The sequence below is a fragment of the Cryptomeria japonica genome, chromosome 6 (genome assembly GCF_030272615.1).
Source record: "Cryptomeria japonica chromosome 6, Sugi_1.0, whole genome shotgun sequence".
Taxonomy (NCBI): Eukaryota; Viridiplantae; Streptophyta; class Pinopsida; order Cupressales; family Cupressaceae; genus Cryptomeria; species Cryptomeria japonica.
In genome coordinates this window covers 467968068-467995772 of record NC_081410.1, presented here as the reverse complement: position 1 = coordinate 467995772, position 27705 = coordinate 467968068, and the positions used below count along the sequence as shown (strand labels likewise).

Here is a 27705-nt window from a genome sequence, read left to right as displayed (position 1 = left end):
CCAAGAGGTTTAGATCAAGTGTTTAAAGCATTCGATTCTCATTGTGGAGACCCAAGTTCAAATCCCCAAAGTAACATTTAAGGTGGAATCTAAGTGGTCTTGATCTTCCATTGTTTGGCTTCTAATAGTAATTTTGAAAGTTGTTATCTAAATGTAAGTGCTCTTAACACTCTTCGGGAGATGAGTATTTTATTGCTCAAAAGGAGCAAAGTATGGGTATCAGTTGGCTAAGATGCTTGTTTGAATTGTAAATGTAAACTATCTGAGATATTAAGAAAAAAAGGTGTAGATCTCAAGAGTACACTTGAACTTTTAAGCCTTGGCTGACATTTGATATATTCTTACACAATAGGACAGCATTGAACTGTTATTACAATTGCTGCAGAACAACAAAGTCTGCAGCAGAGTTATACATATGGGATGGAAACTTATTTGAATCAACCAAGTTATTTATTCAGGTTCCTGGATTCCAATAATTAACTTTTTTAGAGGTAAATAGCAATGCTCCAAAGCCAAGGAATCATTCTAGTCAATTCTCTCTAGTACATATTTGACCATACCCTCAAGTGAAGATCTCAAGGTACTTGGAGGAAGACACTGGAGATTTTCTATAGCTTGGTCACCTTTCTGTTTGGCAAGAGACTGAGACCTCTCAATGCCACCACCTCGGTAAACCAAATCAATAGCAACATTCAAGGAACCTTCCTCAATGAATTCAGAGTCAATTATTTCTCTTAGTTTTGGCTCTTTCTCAAGTGCAAAGAGAACGGGAGCTGTCAGATTTCCTTTCGCTAAATCACTTGCAGATGGCTTGCCTAATTGTTCTGTTGACTGTGTGAAATCAAGAATATCATCCACTATTTGGAAAGCTATGCCAAGATTCATACCATAATTATACATTTCCTCACATATACTAGAGCTAACACCACTGAATATTGCTGCAGACTTTGTACTTGCTGCAATCAAGGATGCAGTCTTGTAATAACTTTTGTCCAAATAATCTTGAAGAGAAATATCACAATCAAAAAGGTTTGAAGCTTGCTTTATTTCACCACTTGCAAAGTCTTTAATCACCTGTGACAATCAGTCAAACCAATTATCCAAAGCCTAAGCACATTCAACGCCATGTTTTCCTTCAAGATAATAAAATAGTATCTACCACCATATGTTGAATTCAACCAGAGAATAGACTTTGCATGATGTAAGAATGCTGACTACTGGCATAAGCTTTCTTAGATACCTGACTTATGAGCTTGATAACTTCAATATTTTCCAAATTGGCTAGATACCATGATGATTGAGCAAACATGAAATCTCCTGCCAACACTGCAACTCGAGTGCCATAGAGTTGGTGTATAGTTTGTTTTCCTGCAGAACAAGGAGCATTTTATTGTAAGGGATGAAAAGATTACAAGTTTTATTTTTTGTCTGTTGAAGCTGGCATATGCCATAGTTTCTTTTACATTTTGCTAAAGGTTACAGCATTTTGATTCATAACATACTTATCTTAAACTAGACCCAATGAAAGGCTCTATCTTGCTTCCAAATGACTACCATGCAAAAAAATTACACTTCCGAAGAAGTTTTAAGATCCAATCTTGGAAATAATTAACTAGCATCTGTGCTAGTGCATTCAATGGGAAATGCACACCAAAATTATGTGATCTAAGAAATAAGCCATTAAGTTCCTTGCAGATAAACTACTATTTGTCATTTTCTAATGGAAAGATCAACATTTTAGGCCAAAAAGTTCTAGGTAGGCAGCACTTGTTTTCATGAGTTGGGTCATCTGTAACCAATATTTCCTAACATTTTCAATATTTTGCTATGGATAAACTAATGTTCCATCTAATGAAGCTTCAAGGTGGCTCAAAGAACCTATTGAATGAACTGTTCTTCTGACATTGTTACATGGCCTAGTTGAGTATGAGATGTATCTCACACAACTGAGATTTATTTCGGGGTCATCTGTAACCAATATTTCCTAACATTTTCAATATTTTGCTATGGATAAACTAATGTTCCATCTAATGAAGCTTCAAGGTGGCTCAAAGAACCTATTGAATGAACTGTTCTTCTGACATTGTTACATGGCCTAGTTGAGTATGAGATGTATCTCACACAACTGAGATTTATTTCCAAGACATTCTGGAGTGTTAGCAGTGACACTGTAAACCATTCTGTGCATACTATCAATATTATGTCATATAGCAGTGAACCATGAAAAGACACCAACATAACTTTCACCCATAAAAACATTATATTCTTTAATAAATTGATTACTATTAAATTAAAATTTTGTTAGCATATCTGTAAACATTGGAGGGCATATGATTTTTTAAGCAGATGCACAAAAATTGTTAAACTAACAATTCAAGATATTCAGACAACAATTATTTCACCTTCAAGCCTCAGATGCTGCAAGGAAACCTCTAGCTCAGATGCATGGTACACATACAATCTCACTGTACCATGTTACAGCTATAGGAAACTCATCTTCTGAACATCATTTTCTGGTGTTTCCAAGTCATGTCAAAGCATTAAGTATGAGAGCTGAGAGTGTCATTTATCGTTCATCTCCTATCTTGCATACTCAGTCCATAAGCAAGATTTCTTGTCTTCGAAGTTGTTTTTGTTCATTGATAAGTTCATGTGCAGAAACAGGATATGTCGAAGGACAATCACAGGAGAAGGAAAGCATGGCTAGCTGTTTGTAGAACTGCAAAGTAGCTCAGTGGTAGAGCACTCCAGCAGTGTATGGAAGGTCCTAGGTTCGAGTCCTAGCAGGTCCATGTCTCCACATGGTATCAGAGCCAGGTCCAAGCTAGGAGCCCCAAGCACACGAGAGGTGTGGCTTAAGATGGGCTATTGGTGTTAGAAGTAAGCCACACCCGGACCAACAATGGACTGGTCCAAGAGGGGCCAGTAGCTCAGTGGTAGAGCACTCCAGCAGTGTATGGAAGGTCCTAGGTTCGAGTCCTAGCTGGTCCATGTCTCAACATCATGTAAGTTTTAGCAATCAGATTAGCAATATAGAACAGAAAATTAGAATGCAAAGTAAATCATACGCATAACACACATAAACAACACAAGAACAGCACAGCAGTACCCTGGGAAAACCTCCCTCTTGTAGGTGAAAAACCCAACAGCAATTCTCAGATCTTGATTAGGCAATAACCAATTGAATTTACAATGAGCTTCACACTTGAAGCAAACAGCACAGTAACCTAGAACATACAACAGCGATAAACTTATCTGAAGTACTGATGTTGTTGTCACACAAAGGATGACAGACTGAAGTTTGGTTCACTGTCACAGTGATGATATTTGCTGCCTCTACTGTGCATCTAATCAAATTCGCTGTCCTATCAATCAAGTTCGCTGTCTTTAGGTTATGTTCGCTGATCTTCCAATCAAGTTCGCTGACTTCTAATACTGATTCGCTATCCTTACGTATGGTCGCTGTCTTCTAAATGAGATTCGCTGATCACTGAAGATAATTTGCTGATTAGAGAAGGCAATTCGCTACTTGATGAAGATAGAGGATATTCGCTGAATTTAGTGTTAGAACAATGAAGTTTACATCACATATATATGTAACGCTGGCCCTCCAAATTGCCTTAGGTTGGTCTTGTCAATATTCCCGCCAAGAAGAATAGGTCTAGGTTAAATACAAGTTACATATTCAATAGGTCCCGACCTATTGAATTACATGTTACACAATGAATAGGTCTTACCCCATAACCATTATAAGTTACATAAGTTGAGCGCCCAAATAAGGCCTGCCCTTAACATACACAAGTTACATTGATATCTATTTGAGCCCAACCCAATTACAAGCTATCCAAATTGGGGCTCAGCCCTAATTATATCAATACCATTAATTTTAAGGCCAAGGGCCACATTAAAATTAATTACGCTAGAGATTCGATCTAGCTACATTTCAACAGAAACACTCATGTTGGAGCGCCTCAGGAGGCTGTCAAGTTTCAAGGGAAAGAAGAGAGATCTGATCAATCTTTGGTGTCAAACATGAACAAGAAGCACGCCTGATGAGATCTTGTCAAGGCCTTATGAAGAGATGCAAAGCACACCTAGAAGAGAGTCCTGACAGCAGATAAGTGACAACAAAGAGTCAAGTGTGCACCTCAGGCAGTTAAACTGGCATTCAAGAAAAAATATGCCGGTGGAAGGGTTAAGTAAAGTGTTTAGTGACAGAAGAAATTGAATTAAGCGCCCATGTTAGTTGAAGGGAGTGTTAGATGGCATGAGTAACTGAATGAAGCACCCTACATGTAAAATTTAGCCTTCAAAGTGGCTAAACATCCCCTAGCCTGCACCTCTGTTATCTCAGACAAATTTGGTTAGAATGAAGCTTAGATACACCTGGAAGGTCTATCATTGTCTTGAGTGACCGAAATTGCCAAACTTGCACCTAGGGCAATCCAGTCTAAGTGTAAGACTAGATATAATGCATTCCTTATGTGTGAATGCATGTGTTTAAAAGGCATGGAGCCAAGAGGAACACACCTCAAGTGTTTCCACTGGGTCTTAAGTGGCAGAGGATGCTCTAAAGCACACTTTTGTTTTGATGAGTCAGCCTCAAGGAAGGATAAGTGCCTCTTTTAAGGTGCTGACCTTCTTTTGAAGAAAGCAAAGGAAAAATAAATAAGGCTAGTGCCATTCATATATATATATATATATAAAGAGGAGAGAGAGAGAGAGAACTTTCCTTTTTGCAGAGTTGTCAGTGAGTTCCAAGGTCACCATTGCAGATTCAGCCATTCTACTTTAATTCCAACGGGTACCATACCCCTTTTCTATCATTCTTCATATTGGCGTCTCCTAGGGTTTGCAGCCTCTTTTTCCACGATATATCAGTTTGGCCACTTCTAGGGTTTCAAAAACATCAAAATTCAGAGTTCTTTGCAGATGATACAAAGGTTTTCAGAGAATTTCAGACCTATAATTGACAGAATTATCTTTCCGATGGTTTCATCTGCATTTTCCAATACCCTAAAACCCTAAGGCAGCAGTTTGCAAAGTGTGAGCAGCAGAAGCATTGATTTTTAAAGCAGGCAGTTCCACAAGCATGTCACTGAGACAAAGATAGTTCCAGGGAACAAATTTCAGCATGTTTGTGACACCTTACTAAAGCACATCAACATTCTTGAACTGAAAATTGGCAAGAAGGTCAAAGCGGGCATCAATTTTGCTAAAAGGCTAAGGAATAGCAGATTGGTTCAAGCAGCCTCTTTGCCAGTTGCAATCCAGTCTTTGGAGTTGGTGATTGTTGTGTGTCACTATGATCGGTACACTAGGGAGATCAAGACGGCTGAGAATCAAGTCACCTGCAAACTAGAGGTGGATTCATTTGAGAGAGCCCTAGTAATGTAGCCATTCAAGGAGACACTAGTGATTGATCTTGAGGTCTAAGAAACAGAGTGGATTGTTGGAGGAGTGCCAGCTTGAGTTGGGAAGGAAATGGTTACTAAACCAAAGAGACCAAAACAAACAGCTGAGATCTTGTTTCAAAATGACTTCAAAGACTAGCTTACTTAAATGATTACCTTGTTGAATAGAGTAATGGGACAGCTAGAAATGCAGACATTCAAAAGTTGGATGTTAAAATCATCAATATCAACTGCAAGGGTAATAACTACATTAACTAGTCACATCTCATCAATGATAGTATTCATAAGTAGTCAGTTGATCTCTGCCACGTAAAGAGCTTCCATATGGTATGTTTTTTGTTATACACATTATTATAGACAAAAATATTCATAGGATTTACTAAAATACAAGAGGAACGCATATTTTACAAGCACTATTCATGGCAAGAATACAAGGAAGGTATAAACCACCATGTGAAATAAAATAATGTTGTCTTGATGCCTATAGTGAGGGATCTAGAAAATCACAATAATGTTTGCATCTCAAAACAAGCCAGGGAAGTTATATCAAAGTAGGCTAATTGGTTTATCCAATTCCTTACCTTTACTTATATCAAAGTTTGTGGATTTGATTCCTATCCAAATAATCTGCCATAGTATTTCACTGACCATGTAGTGCTGGAGTTCTGTAGACAAATAACAGTATTTCACTTACAAAAGCATGAACACGATATGGGTAAAATTTCCTATATAAATTGGCTCATAAAAGAATTCAACAGCCCTAGATGTTAAAAATATGGGAAGAAAAATTTCTAATTTTAACTTCAAGTTTCACAATCAATGGAGAAACTCGATTCAAAGGGTTTTATGCTTGAGGACTTAAAAGCAAAATTTGCCCATCTACCTGTTGATGTGTTTTTCATGCACATGCGAACACAGAATAAAATACCAAGGTATCTTATCCTCTCTTGAACAAAGTTATTTGAATGCTGAAGATTTGCCTAAGGATCAATCGAAATAACTCCAAGGTTCTTGTATGTAGGGTCTCTACGTGTGGACAAGCTCAATTTGGTCTAGTGTGATTATGTTGGAATCACAAGGGGACTTACGTTTGTACGCCTGATTGCTTGATTTGCTAGAACTCGAGTTCTATCTACTCACCAGAGAGAATAAAGAAATAGAAAAAGATGTAGGGTTGAGAAAGTCTAATCTAAAACCTAGAATGTTAGAAGATAAATGAATGACTAAGTGGAGTCCTACTGGGTTGGGTCTTACCATCAGGCTGAACAATCTGACACCAACTCAATGAAATCTTCTAAGGGATGCTTCAAATATGTTCAAATCGTTACACCATCAGACACTGATCACCATTCAAGTTAATGCATGAACAATAGACGCATAACAATTCAAGATTAAACTCATTCAATGTCAATTGACCACGCAGGGCGCACTTACAATCAGTAAGAGGCTAGTGGTTTGGACTAGGCGGATTCCACGCAAGTGCATTCAGTAACTTCCTTCATTCAATCTAATCATTTACCATCTAAAACGAAGATTCAACAAGAAACCATGCATATTGCAAGAAACAACACATTTCACCTTAACTTCAATGAGAAATGAGGTTTATTTACAATTTTGGGCAACAATCTCTTGCCTTCTCTCCCTACTCTACTCTAATTGCTTATTCTACTGACTATTCCTTATTGACTATTAGCTACTCTAACCACTATTAACTAACTATTAACCTTTACAAATGAAGAGCCAAAGCTTTATATAGAGAGCTCTTTACATTTCAATGGCTTAGATTGATTTACAATCAATGGCTAGGATTACAAGATGAGAACCCTAATTAGGGTTTGTTATAACAAACTCCTTTAGCCAATGAGAAAATTACATTCAATGCGTGAGAACCAATAGGAAATAGGGGTAGGTACACCGGAGTTTGTGTCTCCGTGCAGAAGTGTGGTTCACTGAATCTGGACACTCTGGTGTGGAGTCTTCTAATTGGAGGAATAGTGACTAGGATGCCACGTTGTCTGGTACTTTCTCTGTGATGACCTTGGTCGATCCTCCTTCATCCTTGATGTACTTGAGGAACGATGTATCTTTCCTTGGCTCTCCTGCGTTTGATAAGACTTCTTCTTGATTTTGCATAATAGTGATAGGAAGTCATGGTCAAGTCACTCCTTCTCAGGTAGCTCATATCGCCTTGAAATGTTTGTAAGATCCTTCCTCTGACATCTTGTGATCTCTTAATGTGGTAGAATGAGGTCCTTGAGGATGGTTAGCTCCATTGCTTGCAACTGTTAAACACTTGAAGTCTTTAGCACTTTGAGTCTTCTCCCACGCATTTGAAGTGTCCTTGATGACGATGAAACTCAAATAGGTCGCCCTTGTCTTGGCCTGATCTTCCTTCTAGCCCGACCTTCTTGATCTACAAAGAAAACAAAAGATGATTAAGAATACATGATATATATTCATTCTAACATGGCATTTCTTACCTTAAATCATCAATAAGAAGATATTTGAATCAATTTCCCTTGAAGCTAGGAGGAAAAGACACTTTTCGAAGAAATTCGCTTTTGTACCTTAGAGAGGGTCAGGAGCGAATTTGGCATTTGTGTTCAAATTCATCAAGTTTACTCATTTCTACTAGCTCAAACCATGATTATAGGTCCTTAAGGATTGGATGAGGTCATTCTTCCTTATGCAAAGTTCTTGAATCAAGGATTCTACCCAAACTGGAGATCAGATGTAGATTTTGAAAGAATTTGCTCCTGTACCTTTGGAAGGGTCGGGAGCCAATTTGACCCTCTAGGCTCAATTCATACTCCTTTTCACTTAGCCTTGTCTTAGACTTGACCTTTCAATCCCTCTCTCCTAAAGACATCATTGATTTGACCCCCAAAAAGGCCTAAAAGAAGGAATTCGCTTTGGACTTTGGCCAAGGACAGGACCTATAATGAAATTCACTCTAGACCCTCCCCAAGGACAGGACCTATAATGAAATTTGCTCTGGACCCTCTCCAAGGACAGGACCTATAATGAAATTCACTCTGGACCCTTTGGAAGGGTCAGGAGCGAATTTGGCATTCAGTCTCAAATTCATTATTTCCTTTGCTTCAATTCACTTCTCAAGGCAAGTATACATCAACCCTTTCTCAACCACGCCATAGGAACAAATATTTTGACCCCAAACAAGGAGTAAATAGGTGTTTAGGAAAATTCGCTCTAGACCCTTTGGAAGGGTCAGGAGCGAATTTTGCATTTTGCTCAATTTTCCTTTATAAAATTCATTTCTCATCCTTTTCTCATCAAAAACAAGTCTTTTGCCCTAAAAAATGCTTAGGAATAGGTTTCACTCAAGGGCTTAGGCAAGGTACAAGACCTCCAAGAAAATTCGCTCTAGACCCTTTGAGAGGGTCAAGAGCGAAATTCATATTTTCACTCAATTTATCCTTCATTTTACTTTTGTTTTGACCTTGGTCTATGCTAGGAAGGCATCCTAAGGGTTTTCCTTGGTCAAATTTGGGATCAAAGCACAATCCTTAGCAAATTCGCTTGTGTACCTGTTGATGTGTCTTTTGTACACGACCAAACATAGAATAAAATACCTAAAGATACCTTATCCTCTCTTGAATAAAGCTTCCCCGAATGCTGAAGATCTTGCAAAAGGATCAATCGGAGTAGCTCCAAGGTTCTGATTGTAGGTTCTCTACATGTGGATAAGCTCTTGCGGTATGATGTGATTTTGCTAGAATCACAAGGGGACTTACATTCGATGACCTGAGCGTCTGATTTGCTTTGGATATCACTGGAACGTGGGTCTAAACTGATCCTTGATTTTTAAAAAAGGGAAAAGGATAAGGATTGGAGAAGGATCTAATTCTAACACTAAGAATGTAGGAGCAACGGATGACCTTTGATGAAACTTTAACTAAGTCTTGCTTTGACATGCTAGGATCATCTCCACAAGGTTAGTGCGATCTTCTAAGTAAAGCTTTATGATGTTCAGATCACTGCTACAAGCATAGACACCGTCAGGTTGATGCATATCAATGAAGAAGCGATAATTGAAGTTACGCTTAAGCTGAATGATTCCAGTTGACTACGCAAGGCAAGTTTGCATTCAACAAACCGCTAGTAGTATGGATATACAAATTTCACCATTGATCATACAAATTTCTTCCGTTCATCTAATAACATGAAATTAAATTTGAGAAGTATAGAGACCATGCAAATTGTAGAATCGACACATAGAATTCACCATTCCTTCAATGAAGTTTACATGTCTTTTGCAACAATCTTTGCCTTCTCTTTCTACTCTACTCTAAAATGCTATCTACTATTGAGCTACTAATTATTAACTACTGACTATCTCTAACTATTCACCGACTATACTCTGACTATTAACTATTAGCTAACTATTAACCTTTACAAATGAGGAGCCAAGGCTTTATATAGGGAGCCCTTAACAAACAAACGGCTCTGATTGACTTAGAATCATTGGCTAGGATTACAGGATAGAAACCCTAATTAGGGTTTGTTACAACAAACTTCCTTAGCCAATTAGAAAATTACATTCCCGGAGTGAGGACCAATAGGAAGCAGGGGTAGGTACACCGAAGTTTGTGCCGCCTCCGATAAATTAGGTACATTGAATCTGGTCATGCTGAGGTGGACAAATCCGACCGAAGGAATGATGACTGGAATGCCACCTCATAACGCTTGTGACTTGGTTGATCCTTTTCTGCCTCTGACGTGATGAATGATGTACTTCCTTTGCTTGATGAGGCTTCCTTATTGTCAAGTCTTCCTTCTCCAGTAGCATATCTCGCCCTGAAGTGCTGACAAAGCCTTTCTTTGTCATCATGTGCTTCCTTAGAGTGGCGAAGTGAAGGTTTTGGCAACTTCTTGAACACTTGTAGTCTTCCAATGCTTTAGAACACCTTGAGTCCACCTTTATACTTTTGGAATGTCCTTGATGAGGATGGACTGGAATAGGTCGTCCTTGTCTTGGCTTGATCTACAAAATAAACCAAAGGATGATTAAGCACATATGACATATTCATTTCAACCTAGCATTTTCCACCTTAAATCATTAATGAGAAGACATCAAAATGGAATTTCACTCACTATCCTTTCCAGGGACAGGCCCTATTTGATTTTCGCTCTGGACCCTTAGGAAGGGTCAGGAGCGAAATTCTAGTTTTGAGCACATTTCTTCATTCTTTCAACTCCAAACCACCTCAAAAGGCAAGGACATGTCACTCCACACCTATCTATGCCATAAAAACCAAGAACTTGACTTGTTTTGAAAGGGAAATAGGTGTCCTTCAAGAATTTCGCTCTAGACCCTTTGGAAGGGTCAAGAGCGAAATTCTAGTTTTAGCTCAATTCCTTCACGTTTGGTGATCATAAGCAAATCAAAGCCATGCCTAAGGACATCTTCAATTTTGATCCACACTTGGCTAGACATAAAATTGAGAGGAAAAGGTAGATTTTAGGAATTTCGCTCTGGACCCTTTGGAAGGGTCAGGAGCGAAATTCAAGATTGAGGCTTGATTCTTCATTCCCTTCACCCTCATACACTTCCTAAGGCAAGACATGTTGATTTACTTCCAAATACTCCCAAGGAACTAAGATCTTGGTCAAAACAAGGAAGAAATGGGTGTGTTCTTGGAATTTTGCTCTAGACCCTTTGGAAGGGTCAGGAGTGAAATTCTTGACTAAGGTTGATTTCACACTCCATTGCTTCTCTTTGCCTTCAAGCTTGATCAAACTCACTTCTCCTCACAATAATCAAATCCATCTGCCATCCTTTTAGCTCAAAACAAGGTCGTTTTCATCATTTTAGGCAAGATAGGGGGTCAAACTAAGGATTTCGCTCTGGACCTAGGCCAAGGATAGGACCTATAGGGAATTTCGCTTTGAACCCGGGTCAGGAGCGAAATTGTCCTTTTGGGTTGATTTCTACCACTTCATCGCCTCAAACCTCTTCTCAAAGGCAAATATGCATCAAAGCCTCCTCAACCATGTGTAAAATATCCAAAACTTGGCCATATCAAAGAGCAAAATAGAGGAAATGTGAATTTCGCTTTGGACCCTTTGGAAGGGTCAGGAGCGAAATTCTCATTTTAGGCTCATTTTTGTTGATACATGATAGCCTCAGTAAGATAAATGATTGAATGAAAGATAAATGAAGTCTCTCATTCAATCATCTATCTTATCGATAGACTATGATAAGACTACATTTATTATTCCTTCATCTAATGATCATTCTTCGATATATAACCTTACTTATTCCGGTCAACTTCGAATTCTTAATCAATGTCTAACTACCGATTATTATCGGTTGCAAATCATAAAGCACAAATACCAATTGGTATCGTTTTACCTTGTTAATCATTTGCACACCGATTATTATCGGTCAAACACGTTAACTATGTAAGCACCGATTGTTATCGGGATTGTTAAACAACTGCATACCAATTAGTATCGGTTCATTTGTTAATAATATATACGCGGATAGTATCGGCTCACTTGTTATGATATACACACCGATTAGTAACTTATACATGCCAATTGGTATAAGGTAAAATGTGATTATGATTCTAAGAGGTGCGATCAAGTAATATCTTGATCGGTCATGTCCATTAGACATGACCGGTCAAGGTATTGCTTGATCCTCCTCATTAGCATATATATATATCAATCGATAATGATGAGAAGTACATCGAAATTGAAAAATGCTCCTTCTCCATCTGCATCATACCAGACAATAATCCGATCCATTATATTAAGAAATAACATATACCTGAAAGAAGAAGAATAACCTTGAATATAACTTGCATCTTGAATTGGAAATTGAATAGCATTTACATGGTATCAGAGCCAAGTTAAATTGAACCTAAGGCTATTCAATTTTGTGGAAAATTCAAGACAAGCATATATTCAACATCACATTTCTTCTAATGGTTAGCGCTATCAGATTTGAAGATAGACTCGGAGGAGGTGATGACTTCTTAGCATGGAAGTTCAGAATTCAGATGATACTAAAAGAAAATAAAGTCGAATCATTTGTAAAAACTGAAACTACAGAACCTGAAACTGAACCTGATAAAACAACTTGGATAGAGGGAAATGAAAAGGCCATCAAAATCTTAGTTGATGGGGTGAGAAATAATATCATGCCCATCATAAGGAAACATGCAACGGCCTACAACATGTTGAAAGAACTTGAAGATGCATTTGAGATATCCAATGCTAGTAGAACCTTGGCTTTAAAGAGAAATAAATCATATAGCTATGATCAAAGGGGAGTCAGTCAATGCCTACTTCATGCGGATGTCAGCCCTAAGGGATGAACTAGCAACCCTTGGATATGAGATCCAAAGTAAAGAATTAACACTTATTGCTCTAGATGGGTTGCCTAGCACATGGGAAACATTCGTCCAAGGCATCAGTGCAAGGGATGAATTTCCTAAGTTTGATAGGCTAAAGGCAGATTGTCTCCAAGAAGAATCAAGTTTAAATAAGAAAGGGATCAAACAAAAGAATATAGATGAAGATCTTCAAGTCCTAAATACAAACTCCAACAAGAAAAGCAAGCAGAAACATTTTAGGAAGAGGAAAGGTCGTCATGGCAAGAACACCTTCAAGAAGGATCTTTCACAGATTCAATGTTACAGATGTGACAAATTCGGGCACTATGTTGCCAAATGTCCAGAAAGAGCCAAACAACAAGCCACATTTGCCAAAGCAGGAAAATCTAAAAGGGAAGATGACTCCGAGAAGTATGTTCTTTATTCAGCACTTACAAACCAAGCTTCAAACAAGGTTAACTCCTGGGTGATCGACAGTGGCTCATCCAGACACATTACAGGGTTTAGAGAAGTGCTAGACTCCATGATAGAGGAGAATGATGAAGAAGTGACTATCGGAGATGACTCCACACATCCAGTCAGAGGAGTTGGAACCTGCACCATCAAACTAAAGTCAGGTGTATCATTACAACTTGAAGGAGTACTATATGTCCCAGGCATCAAGAGAAACCTAGTCTCCATATCAGCACTAGAGGATAATGGATACAGAGTGACCTTCATGGACAACAAAGTGTTGGCTTGGCCAAACAATTCATCTATCAAGAAAGCTAAAACCGTTGGTCAAAGACAAGGCTACCTGTATGAGCTGTGCACAGAGCCCAACCTAGCCCTAATCCATGAAACTGCAAATGCTAATGAAGTTTGGCATAGAAGACTAGGTCACCTGAATTTTAGAGCTTTATCATCAATGGGAAACCTTGTCACAGGCCTACCTAAGTTAAAGCAATATCATTCAGGGGCATGCAAAGGATGTGCCCTAGGTAAAAATGCTAAGGGTGCTTTTCAAGATAGTACTAGGAAAACAAGCAAAATTTTAGAGTTAGTTCATTCTGATGCATGTGGACCTATGTTTGTACCTTCTTTAGGGGGATTTTTGTATTATGTAATATTTGTTGATGACTACTCTAGGAAAACTTGGATCTACTTTCTGAAATGTAAAGAATCAGAAGAGATCCTTAATAGGTTTAAGGAATTTAAATCACTAACAGAAAACTACTCCGGAAATAAAATTAAAACCTTAAGAACTGACAATGGGGGGGAATACACCTCAGATTTGTTTAAAGACTTTTGTAAAAATGCTGGGATTAAGAGGGAGTTTACGATACCTTGTAATCCTCAACAAAATGGGGTAGCTGAGAGGAAAAATAGGACAATTGTAGAAGCTGCCAAAGCCATGATTCTTGATCAGAATCTAAATACCAATCTTTGGGCAGAAGCAACCAGCACTGCTGTATATATACAAAATAGATGTCCTCACTCTCATCTTGAAGATAAAACCCCTGAGGACGTCTTTACTAAAATAAAATCAGATATCAGCCACCTTAGGATATTTGGGTGCCCTATCTATATCCATGTACCTAAGGAGAAAAGATTAAAATTAGAGCCTTCTGAAAAAAGGGGAATACTTGTAGGATATAGTGAAACCTCCAAGGCCTACAGAATTTATAAACCTGGTCAGAGGAATATTGAACTGAGCAGGGATGTAATCTTTGAAGAAGACTTAGCCGTCAAAAGAACCCAAAGCTCAATAGAACCTGAAGTCTATATCCCTACCCCTAGCATAGATGAAGACCCTGCTCCTGAGCTTCAGAGGGAGAGTCTTGAGGAAAATGAAGGTGAAACTCAAAACCCACCTAGAGAAAATTTCAAGAAAAGACCACTATGGGCCACCAAAACTGTAGAAGAAGCTCAGAAGTATGCTGCCCCTTTAGGAACTTTCAAAGAAAGAAAAAGGCCTAACAAACTTACCAACTACGTTGCTCTCCTGAATGATCTCTCAAAAGCAGAACCTACTAACATATCAGATACACTTAAACATCAAGTATGGAAGAATGCCATGTCTGAGGAATACCAATCCATTATGAAAAATGATGTTTGGGGGATTGTCCCTAGGCCAGTTGGAAAATCTATTGTCACCTCCAAATGCCTCTTCAAAATCAAACACGCTGCAGATTGCAGCATTGAGAAACACAAGGCTAGATTTGTAGCCAGAGGGTTCTCTCAAAAAGAAGGAATTGATTATGAGGAAACATTTGCACCTGTAACCAGATACACCTCAGTAAGAGCAGTATTAGCCATTGCAGCATCAAAGGGATGGAAAGTTCATCAGATGGATGTTAAAACAGCATTCCTTAATGGTGAGATCTCAAAAGAAGTATACCTAGAGCAACCTGAAGGGTTTGAGATTCATGATACAGAGTCTCATGTGTGTAGACTCAAGAAAGCTCTCTATGGACTTAAACAAGCTCCCAGGGCATGGTATGAAAGAATTGATACTTATCTCTCAAAACTAGGTTTCTCCAAGAATGATGCAGATCCTAGCCTCTACTATAAGCAAAACAAAGGTGATATGCTAATATTGATTTTATATGTTGATGATTTGTTAATCACAGGAGAAAATCACCTCATAAATCAGTGTAAGAAAGACCTTGCTAAAGAATTTGATATGAAGGACTTGGGACTCCTTCATTACTTCCTAGGTTTGGAAGTATGGCAGAATTCTGATGGCATTATACTAAACCAAGGTAAATATACCTTGGACATTTTGAAGAGATTTGGAATGCTAAACTACAGACCCATGACCTCTCCAATGGAAACAAACCTTCATAAACTTAAGGAAGCAGCAGCAAATTCACAACCCTCAGATCCTACTCTATATAGGCAAATGATTGGGTCCCTGATGTATCTTGTAAATACGACACCAGATATCTGTTATGCAGTTAATGCCTTGAGTTAGTTTATGTGTGAACCAAAGGACATACACTTGGTAGCAGTAAAACATATCATGAGATATCTACAAGGTACCCTAAAACTTGGTCTCAAATATGAGAGAGTTGAACTAGATCTACACGGATTCACAGATTCAGATTGGGCTAGAAGTGTAACTGACAGGAAAAGCACCTCAGGGTGCTGTTTCAGTTTAGGTTCAGCCATGATATCTTGGATCAGCAGAAAATAGTCATCAGTAGCATAGAGTTCCACTGAGGCAGAATACATTGCAGCCTCCTTGGCTGCTCGAGAGGCAATGTGGCTTAGGAAGCTTCTTGTGGGGTTATTCGGAGAACCAATGAAGCCTACAGTTATTCATTGTGACAACCAAAGTTGTATAAAACTTTCAGTGAATCCGGTGTTTCACGACAGATCCAAACATATTGAGATTCCATATCATTATGTACGAGACATGGTAGATAGGAATGTGATCCAGTTGGAATACATTTGTACAGGAGATCAGACAACAAATATTCTTACCAAACCACTTTCAAGGGTGAAAGTTGAGCACTTCAGAAAAGGTCTTGGTATGATTGAAATTTAATTTGCTTTGTACTCCTATGCTTATTAAGATGTTTTATGTGTAAACTTCTTTGTCATGTTAGGACTTTCATGGGTTTAACCCCCTGTGCTCATGTCTAAGAGGTGACGATCTCTCAGATAATGAACACTTGTATGTAGACATTATAAAGTGACGATCTTATGATGTTCAAACCAGTTATCATGTTGGATCTTTGGTATGCCCTGGATGTGCCATGAGTGTGTTGTGGTAAAGCATTTGAATAAAATGCTAGTGCACATACCACAACTTGAATAAGTTAAGAATTTAACTATTCTCCTATACTTTTTCCTAAAGTATTGCATGTTTAGGCAATACTGATATCACATGCTTAGGTGATATCTTGTCATCACAAGTTGATGTGATGAACGTTTGTATCACATGTTTAGGTGGTACTTCATGTCACGTGCTTAGGTGATGTGATTTTCTGTATCAGATGATTGATGATACTTCATGTCACATGTTTAGGTGATATGATCCCCTAGAGAGTCAGATTACGTAAGGAATACTGATCATCATTAGAAATGTGACGCTAGATATGTTATCTTTCATTTATCTTACCTAGCTAAGAGGGAGTGTTGATACATGATAGCCTCGTTAAGATAAATGATTGAACGAGAGATAGATGAAGTCTCTCATTCAATCATCTATCTTATCGATAGACTATGATAAGACTACATTTATCATTCCTTCATCTAATGAACATTCTTCGATATATAACCTTACTTATTCCGATCAACTTCGAATTCTTAATCAATATCTAACTATCGATTATTATCGGTTGCAAATTATAAAGCACAAATACCGATTGGTATCGGTTTACCTTGTTAATCATTTGCACACCGATTATTATCGGTCAAACACGTTAACTATGTAAACACTGATTGTTATCGGGATTATTAAAAGACCGCATATCGATTAGTATCGGTTCATTTGTTAATAATATATACGTCGGTTAGTATCGGCTCACTTGTTATGATATACACACCAATTAGTAACTTATACATGCCGATTGGTATAAGGTAAAGTGCGATTATGATTCTAAGAGGTGCAATCAAGTAATATCTTGATCGGTCATGTCCATTAGACATGACCGGTCAAGGTATTGCTTGATCCTCCTCATTAGCATATATATATATATATATATCAATCGATAATGATGAGAAGTACATCGAAATCGAAAAATGCTCCTTCTCCATCTGCATCATACCAAAATATAATCAGATCCATTATAATAAGAAATAACATATACCTGAAAGAAGAAGAATAACCTTGAATATAACTTGCATCTTGAATTGGAAATTGAATAACATTTACAATTTTCACCTTTTTCCTCCCTTCTTTGGCTTGGATATAACTTATTAAGCCTCTCTTGATCATCCTCCAGTCCAAGTTAGCATTCACTTCAAGGTTTTGTGAAGAAAAAAGGGTCTCATATGAATTTCGCTCTAGACCCTTTGGAAGGGTCAAGAGCGAAATTCCTCCTTATGCTCAAATCCTGACTTCATTTTCATATTTCTTCACTCCAAATAAGTGTTTTGCCCTCAATAATGTCAGGGAATGAGTAAGTTCTAAGTTTGGATCAAAGTAGAATGTCCTATAGAGGAATTCGCTCTGGACCCTTTGGAAGGGTCAGGAGCGAAATTGAAATTTGCTTTGGACCCTTTGGAAGGGTCAGGAGCGAAATTTGACATTTTGGTTTCTCTGTCAGGATTCATATATGGAATATAACATTTACTTATACTTTAAGTTATATTCCATATATACTGTCAGGATGTTTGAGAGCGGTTTCGGACCTCCAAAAGTTATAATGCAAAATCTAGTTTTTGAAGGATTCTCAATTTTCCAGACATAGTCAAATTTCAGGATCAGGATGACATTCCAGACAGCCAAATTTCAGGACATTTGAAGATCAGGATGACATTCCAGACTTCATTACTCACCAATTTGACCTAACTCAGATCTTCAAAGATGATATTCACTCACCAAGCTTCATTGACCTACTGAAACTCAAACAAGACACTATTAGCAACAAGAGCAAAACTAGGCCTAAGGGAGACTTTCAAAGAAACCCTAACCTGGAGCACCTGTTGACTCCCCCTGGCTCAACCAAAGTCTGCCATCCTAGTGAGTTCCCTTGGGACCCTTCAAATGCAAAAGGTCAATAGACAAGACCATAAAAGACCTAGAAAACAAACCCTAGAAAGCAAAAAAGTAGGGGTCCCCATTTGCAATGGGACGATGTGTGAATACGTCACAACAGTACCCTTGGAAGGTACATGATCTCAAGAGGAATTCGCTCTGGACCCTTTGGAAGGGTCAGGAGCGAAATTTCCTTATATCTTTCTTCTTTCTTATACTTTAAGTTATATTCTATATATATTGTTAGGATGTTTGAGAGTGGTTTCGGACCTCCAAGAGTTATAATGCAAAATCTAGTTTTTGGAGGATTCTTCAATTTTCCAGACTTAGTCAAATTTCAGGATCAGGATGACATTCCAAACAGCGCCAAATTCCAGACTTCTTAAGGCGAATTCGCTCTGTCCTTGATGTAAGGGATGGGACTTAGGAGGACATTATGCATTCAACCAAGGTTTGATTTAGCAACTTGAAGTGCGACCGGATAGTACACAAAAAACACCCTAGGAATGATCTAAATAACCCCTAATCACTCAATTGACCTGACCTCTTGAGGAGATCCACCTGACTCAATCCCTTCAATGCGAAAGCTAAGACACTAAAACGAGTAACAACAAAACCAAAAGGGCTAACCCCAGAAAGCAAAAAGTAGGGGTCCCCATTTGCAATGGAGCGATGTGTGAATACGTCACAACACTACCTAACATTGAGAATTTCTAGGCACATTGTACTAATGATTTTGAGGCTCACAGGAGGCACAAATTAACCTCTATTTCTTCACACAAACCTTCAGCAAATTCATTAAATAGGTCATTAATTAATTAATTATCCCCCACAATTAATTAATTATTTCTCTTAATCCCCTAAGGTTAATTAATCAAATCAAATTAATCAAACTAACCTTAGTCCTCAATTCCTCCAACTATATCAATTAATTATTTTAGGCTAAGGAACCCCTCATTAACATTTTCTCTAATATTTAATTCCACGTCACCATACATACACAAAGTAATTTGTCCTTTGATCTTAGCCCCCCAATCTTTATCCATGGATCAAATTCTTAAGCATTCACTTCTTGTGTGTGTCTTTATCAAACCCACTCTCCCACATGTGTGAGCATGCTAACTCAACCCAGTCCATGCTCCCACAAGTGTGAGCATGCTTAAATCATCCCACTACTTGCTCACTTGTGTGAAAATGCTAACTTGGTACCATGCTAGCCCTCCACCTCACCCCTTGACTTTGACTCTTCTCCACCACCTTGCTCTCCACCCATGCCACCTCCATGCTCACACAAGTGCGAGCCTTCATGGTCTTCCACCTCATCTTCTACTTGCTCTTTTCTCATTCAATCCAACAACTTGATCAAATTTCCTCCATTGATCAAGGATCTTCTTCCCTCCTCATAACTCTTGGCACAAGGCTATGAATCCTCTCCATGCAACTCAATCTTGGCCCTTCATTTCATCTTTGCATCCCAGCCCTCCATTTCTCTCTTGAGATATCTAGATGGAGGCTTGCCATCTTCATTCCATCATCCAATCTTATGCTGATGAATTTCATTATCAAATCACTCATTGGCACCCTCATGCTATCCATTTGAGTAACGACTACAAAGAGTATCCACATCTAATCAATTGGAGCACATCCACACACCCCAATGTAGGTATAAATACTTGTGTTCTCTGTTTCCTTTTTAATTTTGTTGTATTCTTCAGTGTTTTCTCTATCACAAGCGTTGCAATCGATTTGAGTTTTGGGTTTGTTAACTGTTTCTGATCCATTGTTTGTAGCTCGAATAGGGGGCAAACAGCAGAGTCAAATGACATTGAAGCAGCTAAGATCTTTTACTTCAGAACACAAAATATTGTGGATTCAAGAGAGGATATTTTGTCACCTCAATTTGTTCAAGCAAAGTTGGATCAGACACCTTTGTCAATGGTTCTATCAAGTACAATATTTCAAAGAATTGGATGAACAAGATAGTCATGGATAGAACAAAAGGATTCCTTTAAAAGCAGCTGGCAAAATAAACTACAAGGGCACCAAAGTGCAAGAGATCAAAACCTCCTAGTCAAAATAAAAGCATTGCAAAGGAGAGGATAGACACAAATGACAAAGTGCCAATCCAAGCATATGAAAATATTGCAGTTGGAAGTGGCAGAGATGAAGAAAAAAGAAAGAGTTGAAGGCTTCTTGTGAGGAAAATAAAGCTCCCGAGGTCAACAAATGTAATGTCCCTTCTTGGGATATTCCTGATTTTTGCCCTAAAACAAAAAAATTCCAACTTTAGTTGAAGAATGTAATTCATTTACAAATATAACTTTATAATAATATTACAAATTGTAATGCACTATATAAGACAATCCTAGTTTAGGTCCTCCACACAATATTAATTAATAGAGATTGATGTTGAAAATCATTGTATTAAGAATTCATGATAAGATCTAAATACACAAAGTATTTAATATCAAGAATCCATGATAACATTTAAAACAATATATATATATATATTCATCATTAATATATAATTTGAGATAATCGGATTGGGATAATATACAAATCCAATCTCCTTTTTTGATGCCCTTCACCAAATGAGGCTTCCTCCTTTTATACCTTCAAAGGTGGGAAGGGTCATAGCATTAGTTTAAAAAGATACATCCTTGCAATCAAGCGCTGCCCTTCATGATAGCTGCTTAGCTTGTGTTTAAGGATAATTAATAATAAAAAGGGATTGCTAACCAAATAAGTAACCACCTCTTTGCTTGAGTTTTGAGGAAAATTAATATTAACCAATGGAATACCACTGTGATAATAACTATTCCTTTCCTATGTAAGCGTTGTCCTTTATTTGGCAATTTTAATGATGATAAGGTAGCAATTTGGGAATAAACTGTTATGTCTTATCTTTTATGGTGTGGGCATGACAGTCCACCCTTCCCAAGATTGCTTGTCCACAAGCAATTTTTAAATTGGGAAGATCAAAGATTTCAGCTCCTTCCCAAGTGGCATCTACCATAGGAAAGTTTTTCCATTTAATCAAATACTCGGGAATAATCTTATTCCTTAACTTCTTTTCTCACATATCAATGATGGCCTTAGGTTCCAAAATCAACTTTCCTTTGCCATTAAGTGGAGATAACTCTGAACATGGCACAATATGTCGTCCCAATACCTTCTTGAGGCAAGATATGTGGAAGATGTTATGAATTCTACTATTCACCAGTAATTCCAATTCATAAGCAACTTTACCGATCCTCATTATAATCTTGTAAGACCCATAGAATCTTGAATTGAGTTTCTCAGCTCCACTTCCTTTGATTGGTGATTGCTTGTAAGATTGTAACCTTAAAAAAGCTAGGGCATAATGCAAGTTATTTTTGAGTGTATTTAAAATATCTATAGTTTGTTACATCAAGTCTCTTGCTTCAAGAACCCTGCTTTCTATGAGGATGAAGTCTCCAAATGGTGTTGCCTCATACCCATATAAAGCTTTGAAACGACTCATCCCTATGAACATATGATGAGTTGTATTATAACAATATTCTCTGAGATGCAACCATTTGACCCAAGCTGTTTGTTAACATAATTTCGTAAATATCCTTCAAGCCATTTATTGATGATTTCAGTTTGTCCATCAATTTGTGGGTGGTAACTTGTACTTGGGGTGAGTTCATTCCCAGCAAGTTTGAAGTGATCTTGCCAAAACAAAGTAGTCTGCTGCCCTTGTTCCTAACAATGTTCTAGGTAACCCATGTAACTTGGAAAAAAATTTAAAGAAGGTATTTGCTGTCGAGGGTGCTCTATTTTTGGTAGATATTGCAAGAAAATGGGCATACTTAGTCGATCCACCACTACGTATATACAATCTATAGACACATAAATATTTCCATTAAAATGTCCTGTTATATAATCTCAATTTTCCAATCATTATCAAGTGCATCCAAATTTAATAATATCTTATTATCCCATTATTCTCCATTATCATATGATATTCATTTTTCATTATTCCTTTATTCCTCACTATGACAAACCCTCCATTTTGGCATGCACCTTGGTTGTGTGGCTGATTGCATGGTTGACACCAATCTTGCTCTTGGGCGAGGTTATTTTGCATTGGAACTATCACCTTTGAGTTGCTTGCAGTTGTGGGGTTCACACTATTCAAAGGCCTGACATTGCTCCATTGGTTTTGCCCTTGAACGGGTGGCCTATTCTGCTGATAGTTCTAATTTTGTGCCTGATAAGGTCTGCTATGCTGGGCTTGTTGCCTCTTTAGTGTCACCAACTCATTACTAAATTTTTGCAATAGAGCCTTGACCTCATGGAGCTCATTGGAGGATGTGGAGGGTGTGGATGGTTGACCTGTGGGTGTCATGGGGATAGGAGCCAAGGGGGGTTGTTGAGGAGGAGCTTCTGGGAAGAGAGGCATTGGATGCCTTGGAGCTATCTTCCCAGCCTGAATCAAACAATTTTCTGCTCTTATGGCTATGTCATATGCACCCGGTAGAGAGGCTCCACCCATTGATTGTACCATGACAGCTATATCACTATTGAGAGCTTTAAGATAATACAAGAAGGCATGATTTGGAGATGGCTTCACTAGAGCAGGAATTCTTTTCCATGTCTTATGCAATCTGAAATTGAAATCTCCCATGAACTCGTGGGGTGCCCTCTTGATTGTAGTCAACTGCTCCACAAGTGATAGGTGGTCACTTTTGTCTTCGAAATGGTTGCACGACCATCCCAATTGTGAATGGAGCTAGACGACAACCCTCTATACCACTGCAAAGCTTTGCCTTTAAAAGATGTGGCTAAGAGTCTGACAACAATATCATCCTGAGTGATATTATGGACGTAGCAGATGTTTGAAATGTCTTGAATGTGCTCAATGGGCATAGTAGCTGTTTCACTAGTGAAGTATGGTATACTTTTCAACGCAGCCATTGGTATGTCATTCCATTGAGTCAAAATAAGGGGACTCCCCCCATTGAAGGTAACAAAAACCTGATTTCTTGCCATGTGAAACAATGGTCTATTGATATGAGTGGTGGGAGCCCTTGATAGTAATAGTCTTGTAAATGAAGGGGTAGAATGAGACTTGGGAGATGGAGTGTTTGCAACCCTGACCTCCCTAATTGGTGATAATGAAGGTCTACCTCTCCGCCATCTAGAGCCTGAAGATGAGAGTTCTTCGAATTGGAAACTACCTCTAGAAGACGCCCTTGTACGAATTCTGGGCATGAAATTCGGAGCTGCAACAAGTCATGAGCAAGCAGACTGAACCGGTGAGCAAAGACTTCAGAACTTGGGGGTTCCAGAGTTGAGCACTTTGGAACTTTGAAACCTGGGGTTTCCGAAGTAGTGGACCTAGGAACTTTGGAACCTAGGGGTTTCGAGGTTGAGATGGCTTAGTGACTTCGGAACCTGGAGTCCTTGGGGTTCCGGAGTTAGCAACAAGTCATTTACAAGAGACTGGTCCTGTGAGCAGAGTCGCCAAGTGCTTGAAGATGATTGTCTCTAAAGGCTGACATGCCAAGAACAACATTGAATCCTTAGCATGTAAATCGAATGAAGTCCCACTGGGCGTGCCAAAAACAATTATCACAAAAGCTTGCACCCTTGCTGAGCTATCAACTCAGCAACCTTGTGAAACATGGAAACAACCCCGAAGTGTGGAACCTTGCGCAAGGGGGTTGAATCTCCGGAGAAGGTCGGCACTTCAAAAGTAACTCCTAGGCCTATCCTAACAAATTGCAGATGTAAAGGGAAGAGAGAAATGCTTGAAATAAAAGGAGGAGATGCACCAAGAAGAGATTGTTCCTCTCCCTACCTGAAATACACAAAAAAATCAACTGAAACACCCAGGAGATGCACAAACTTCAGTTGTATGAGTGACCCCAATGCATGTATGAAGGTTAAAATTTACTGAATGCCAAGAGGGGAGAAGGTTTCCCACAAGTCACACTCAGAAATAAATTTAACACAGCATATATGAGAGAAGAACCACAAAACATACACCTATGATGAAGGTAAGGAAACATACACAGCATACATAAGTTGAAAGTAGGCAAGAATGGTGATTTCAATTAATTATAAGGCCAATGGCCAAACTTACAGTTTCACAAATGCAAGATAAATACAAGAGAAGTGGGAGAGCATGGAATAGTTCAAGCCAGCAGGGAGAGAACCCTTTACAATGAGACTTAACAACCTTATATAGAAAAATGGTTACAAGAGTGATCATGACCCCAGTATGTCAGTCTAGGAGTGCAAGGAAGTGCATGCACTTGACTTGTACATGCAAGCAACCTAGCCATACCCACAAAAGACAATTCTGAGAAGGGTGGATTGACTGACCTTCCAAAGTCAGAGTATGCAGACATGACATAAGTCATCACAACAAGCATGGCCTCGTACTTCCTTTGATGGAAATCCCGCCAAAAACATTAAATGCACCCCTGTGGCTCCACAAAAGAAGGTGCATGAGTCACCAAAGTTGTCGAAGCATTTAAAGCTTTGAGTGTCGATCACGCCATCCGGAAGTGTTGCAAGCCAAAAGTAGTTTGGAAGACTTCGGAGACCTGGGTCGCAGAAGTTGAAGGAACTTCGGAGACCTGGGTCACCGAAGTTGGGAAGACTTAGCAACTTGGGAACTTCGGGGCTTCCAGAGTTCTGAGGTTGAAGAACTTAGGAACTTGGAAAACCTGGGGGTTCCGAAGTTCCGAGGTTGAAGACTAGGAACTTGGGAACCTGGGGGTTCCGGAGTTCCAAGGTTGAAGACTTAGGAACTTGGGAACTTGGGGGTTCCGAAGTTCCGGGGTTGGAGACTTAGGAACTTGGGAACCTGGGGGTTCCGGAGTTCCGAGGTTGAAGAACTAGGAACTTGGGAACCTGGGGATCCAAAGTTCCGGAGTTGAAGACTTAGGAACTTGGGAACCTGAGGGTTCCGAGTTTGAAGAACTTAGGAACTTGGGAACTTGAGGGTTCCGGAGTTCCGGGGTTAAAGACTTAGGAACTTGGTAACCTGGGGGTTTTGGAGTTCCGAGGTTGAAGAACTAGGAACTTGGGAACCTGGGGGTTCTGGAGTTCTGGGGTTGAAGACTTAGGAACTTCCTTCTGACAAGACAACACTTCACACTTCATAATTCCATTGCTTTTCTCCTTGATCAACTGGGGCAGCGCTAGTCCATGCAACATATCTCTGATCGGTTCTCACTGATGGACCAAGGGTGTCATAAAATGACAACAGTTACATCTATATCTATCACATTTCATTTGATTTGAATAATAGATGTTGATATCCTTTCAGTATGGAAATGGTGAAGGAGATCTTACATTACATAGATTTGCACTTGTTAGTGTGGAACAAGGATATGATTTGATTTACAGGTTCTCTCTTTGGTCTTGTTCCTCTTCCTAGATGTTTGTATTCACATGGTTGAGTGTGAAGAACTTGAGAGAGCTATGGAGACTAGTAGTGAGAAAGGTATTGCAACATATTTGGTTGCAGGATTTTCAAATCAGCGCATGTTTCTTTGACATTATGTAATAGAGGAATTAGACACATCCTCTATATGAAGTACTATAGATAGACTTGGTATGCTTTTATCTATTTTCAGATTTGGCATTGCTCATGCAGTGGAAGTTTTTGGATATATGTATGGTTATCCTCTTTTGATATTTTGGCTTGTTGATGACTGGTGTGATGATGAATTTGCATGTTTCATTGGATTTGGATCTATGAGTTATGCAGGTTATGGATTACCTACCCATTTTCTTGTGGTGGGATGACTCGGATGTGGTTTCTCTATATCCACGAGAATGTTTCAGTGTTAATGCAAACTTTGTTAGGTGGCTTTGTTTGTGGTTGTTTGTGCATTGGTATGTTGCATTGAGATAGGAGAATGGACTGAATAATAGAAGTATTCAATCAATTTCTAACAAGACACCTACAAGAGCAACCATGATAAGACAGAATAATAGAAGTCAATTTCAAATTTTGTGTTTTAGAAATTGATCTTTGTGACTGAAATTCACCTTCAATTCTGAAAATCTGTCTTAAAATCAGAAAAAAAAAAAAAAGCACTTAATTTCTTGACTTCAACACTTAGAAAAAAATCACTTCTTCAAAATTCTTCTTCAAAAATCTGAGAGAAAACTTATTCTCAATTGCTCTTCAAATTCTCAACCTAAATAATGAATTTGAAAGTGACTGGTTGAAAATATAAAGAATTTAAGGTTTTAAAACTTAGAAGCTTCTTCTGTGTTTTTTTGTCTTTTTAATTTTTTATTATTTTTTTGTGTTTTAAATGTTTTATTTTTTTTGTGCAATTTTCCTCAACTTTGTATTTTCTTTAGACATTTTTCTTTCTTCATCATGGCAAGTTGATTTTAATGTCTAATCTCCAAGTCTTGGGCGAAATTTTTATGTCTGTCTTAGGCATCTTCACATATTCTATTTATGCCTAAGCAATTTTGGAATGTCTAAGTCTTGTGAATTTCAAAACTTTATTTTTTTCTTGTACTTGATCAAATTTCCAAGATGTTCGGACAATCTTCTTTGGGAAATTTTTATCTTCCTTTAGGCAAATTTTCATGTCTTCTTGGTCTTTGCCACGTCTTGGCAATCCCTTTCATCTTCTCTTTAGCCTAGGCAGACTTTGTGTCTTAGCCAACTTGGTCTTGTTTTATTTCACCATGTCTAGGCGGACTTGGCTTCATCTTTGACAAGGCGGACTTTGTCATGTCTTAGGCAAGGCGAACTTCACTTTTTGTTTGGCATCTCCTTCATGGGTGGACTTAATGTGCCTTATGCCAAGGTGGACTTGGTACTTCTTTTGCCATGCCACAACTTCTTTTTAAGAGGGCAGACTTGGAGGTTCCTTGGACATGTTAATGTAGGGCGGCTTTGAAGTTGCTTAGACAATTCTTTTCATTCTTCTTTCTAAACAATTCTCTTTGGCGGATTTTGATAGGCTTTCTTTATTCATTCATGTCTTGCTTTCTCCATAGCGGACTTGGAAGAGTCTTAGCCAACTTTCCTTGCTTAAGTTGGATTTGCTTGGTCTTTAACATGCTTCCTATGATTTGGAGGAGTTGGAATGTGTTTGTACATCATCTCTCTTTCAATCTTTGTCTTGCCTTTTACCATCCAACCTAGGCGGACTTTGAAGAAGTCTTGACATGTCCATGGGGCGGACTTGTAAGACATGATGCCAACTTTGTCTTGTTTTAGGAG

General features: G+C 38.5%; 1 protein-coding gene across 1 annotated transcript in view; it reads right to left on the bottom strand.

The window, feature by feature from the left end:
• Positions 1 to 304: 304 nt before the first annotated feature.
• Positions 305 to 27705, bottom strand: part of LOC131051011 (solanesyl-diphosphate synthase 2, chloroplastic) — a 139934-nt gene continuing 112533 nt past the window's right edge. The window contains exons 5-6 of the mRNA XM_057985349.2: positions 1241 to 1368; positions 305 to 1074 (exon numbers count right to left, since the gene is read on the bottom strand). Coding sequence (XP_057841332.1) covers positions 526 to 1074; positions 1241 to 1368 — 677 coding nt within the window. The 3' untranslated portion in view covers positions 305 to 525. The remainder of the gene's footprint in view (positions 1075 to 1240; positions 1369 to 27705) is intronic.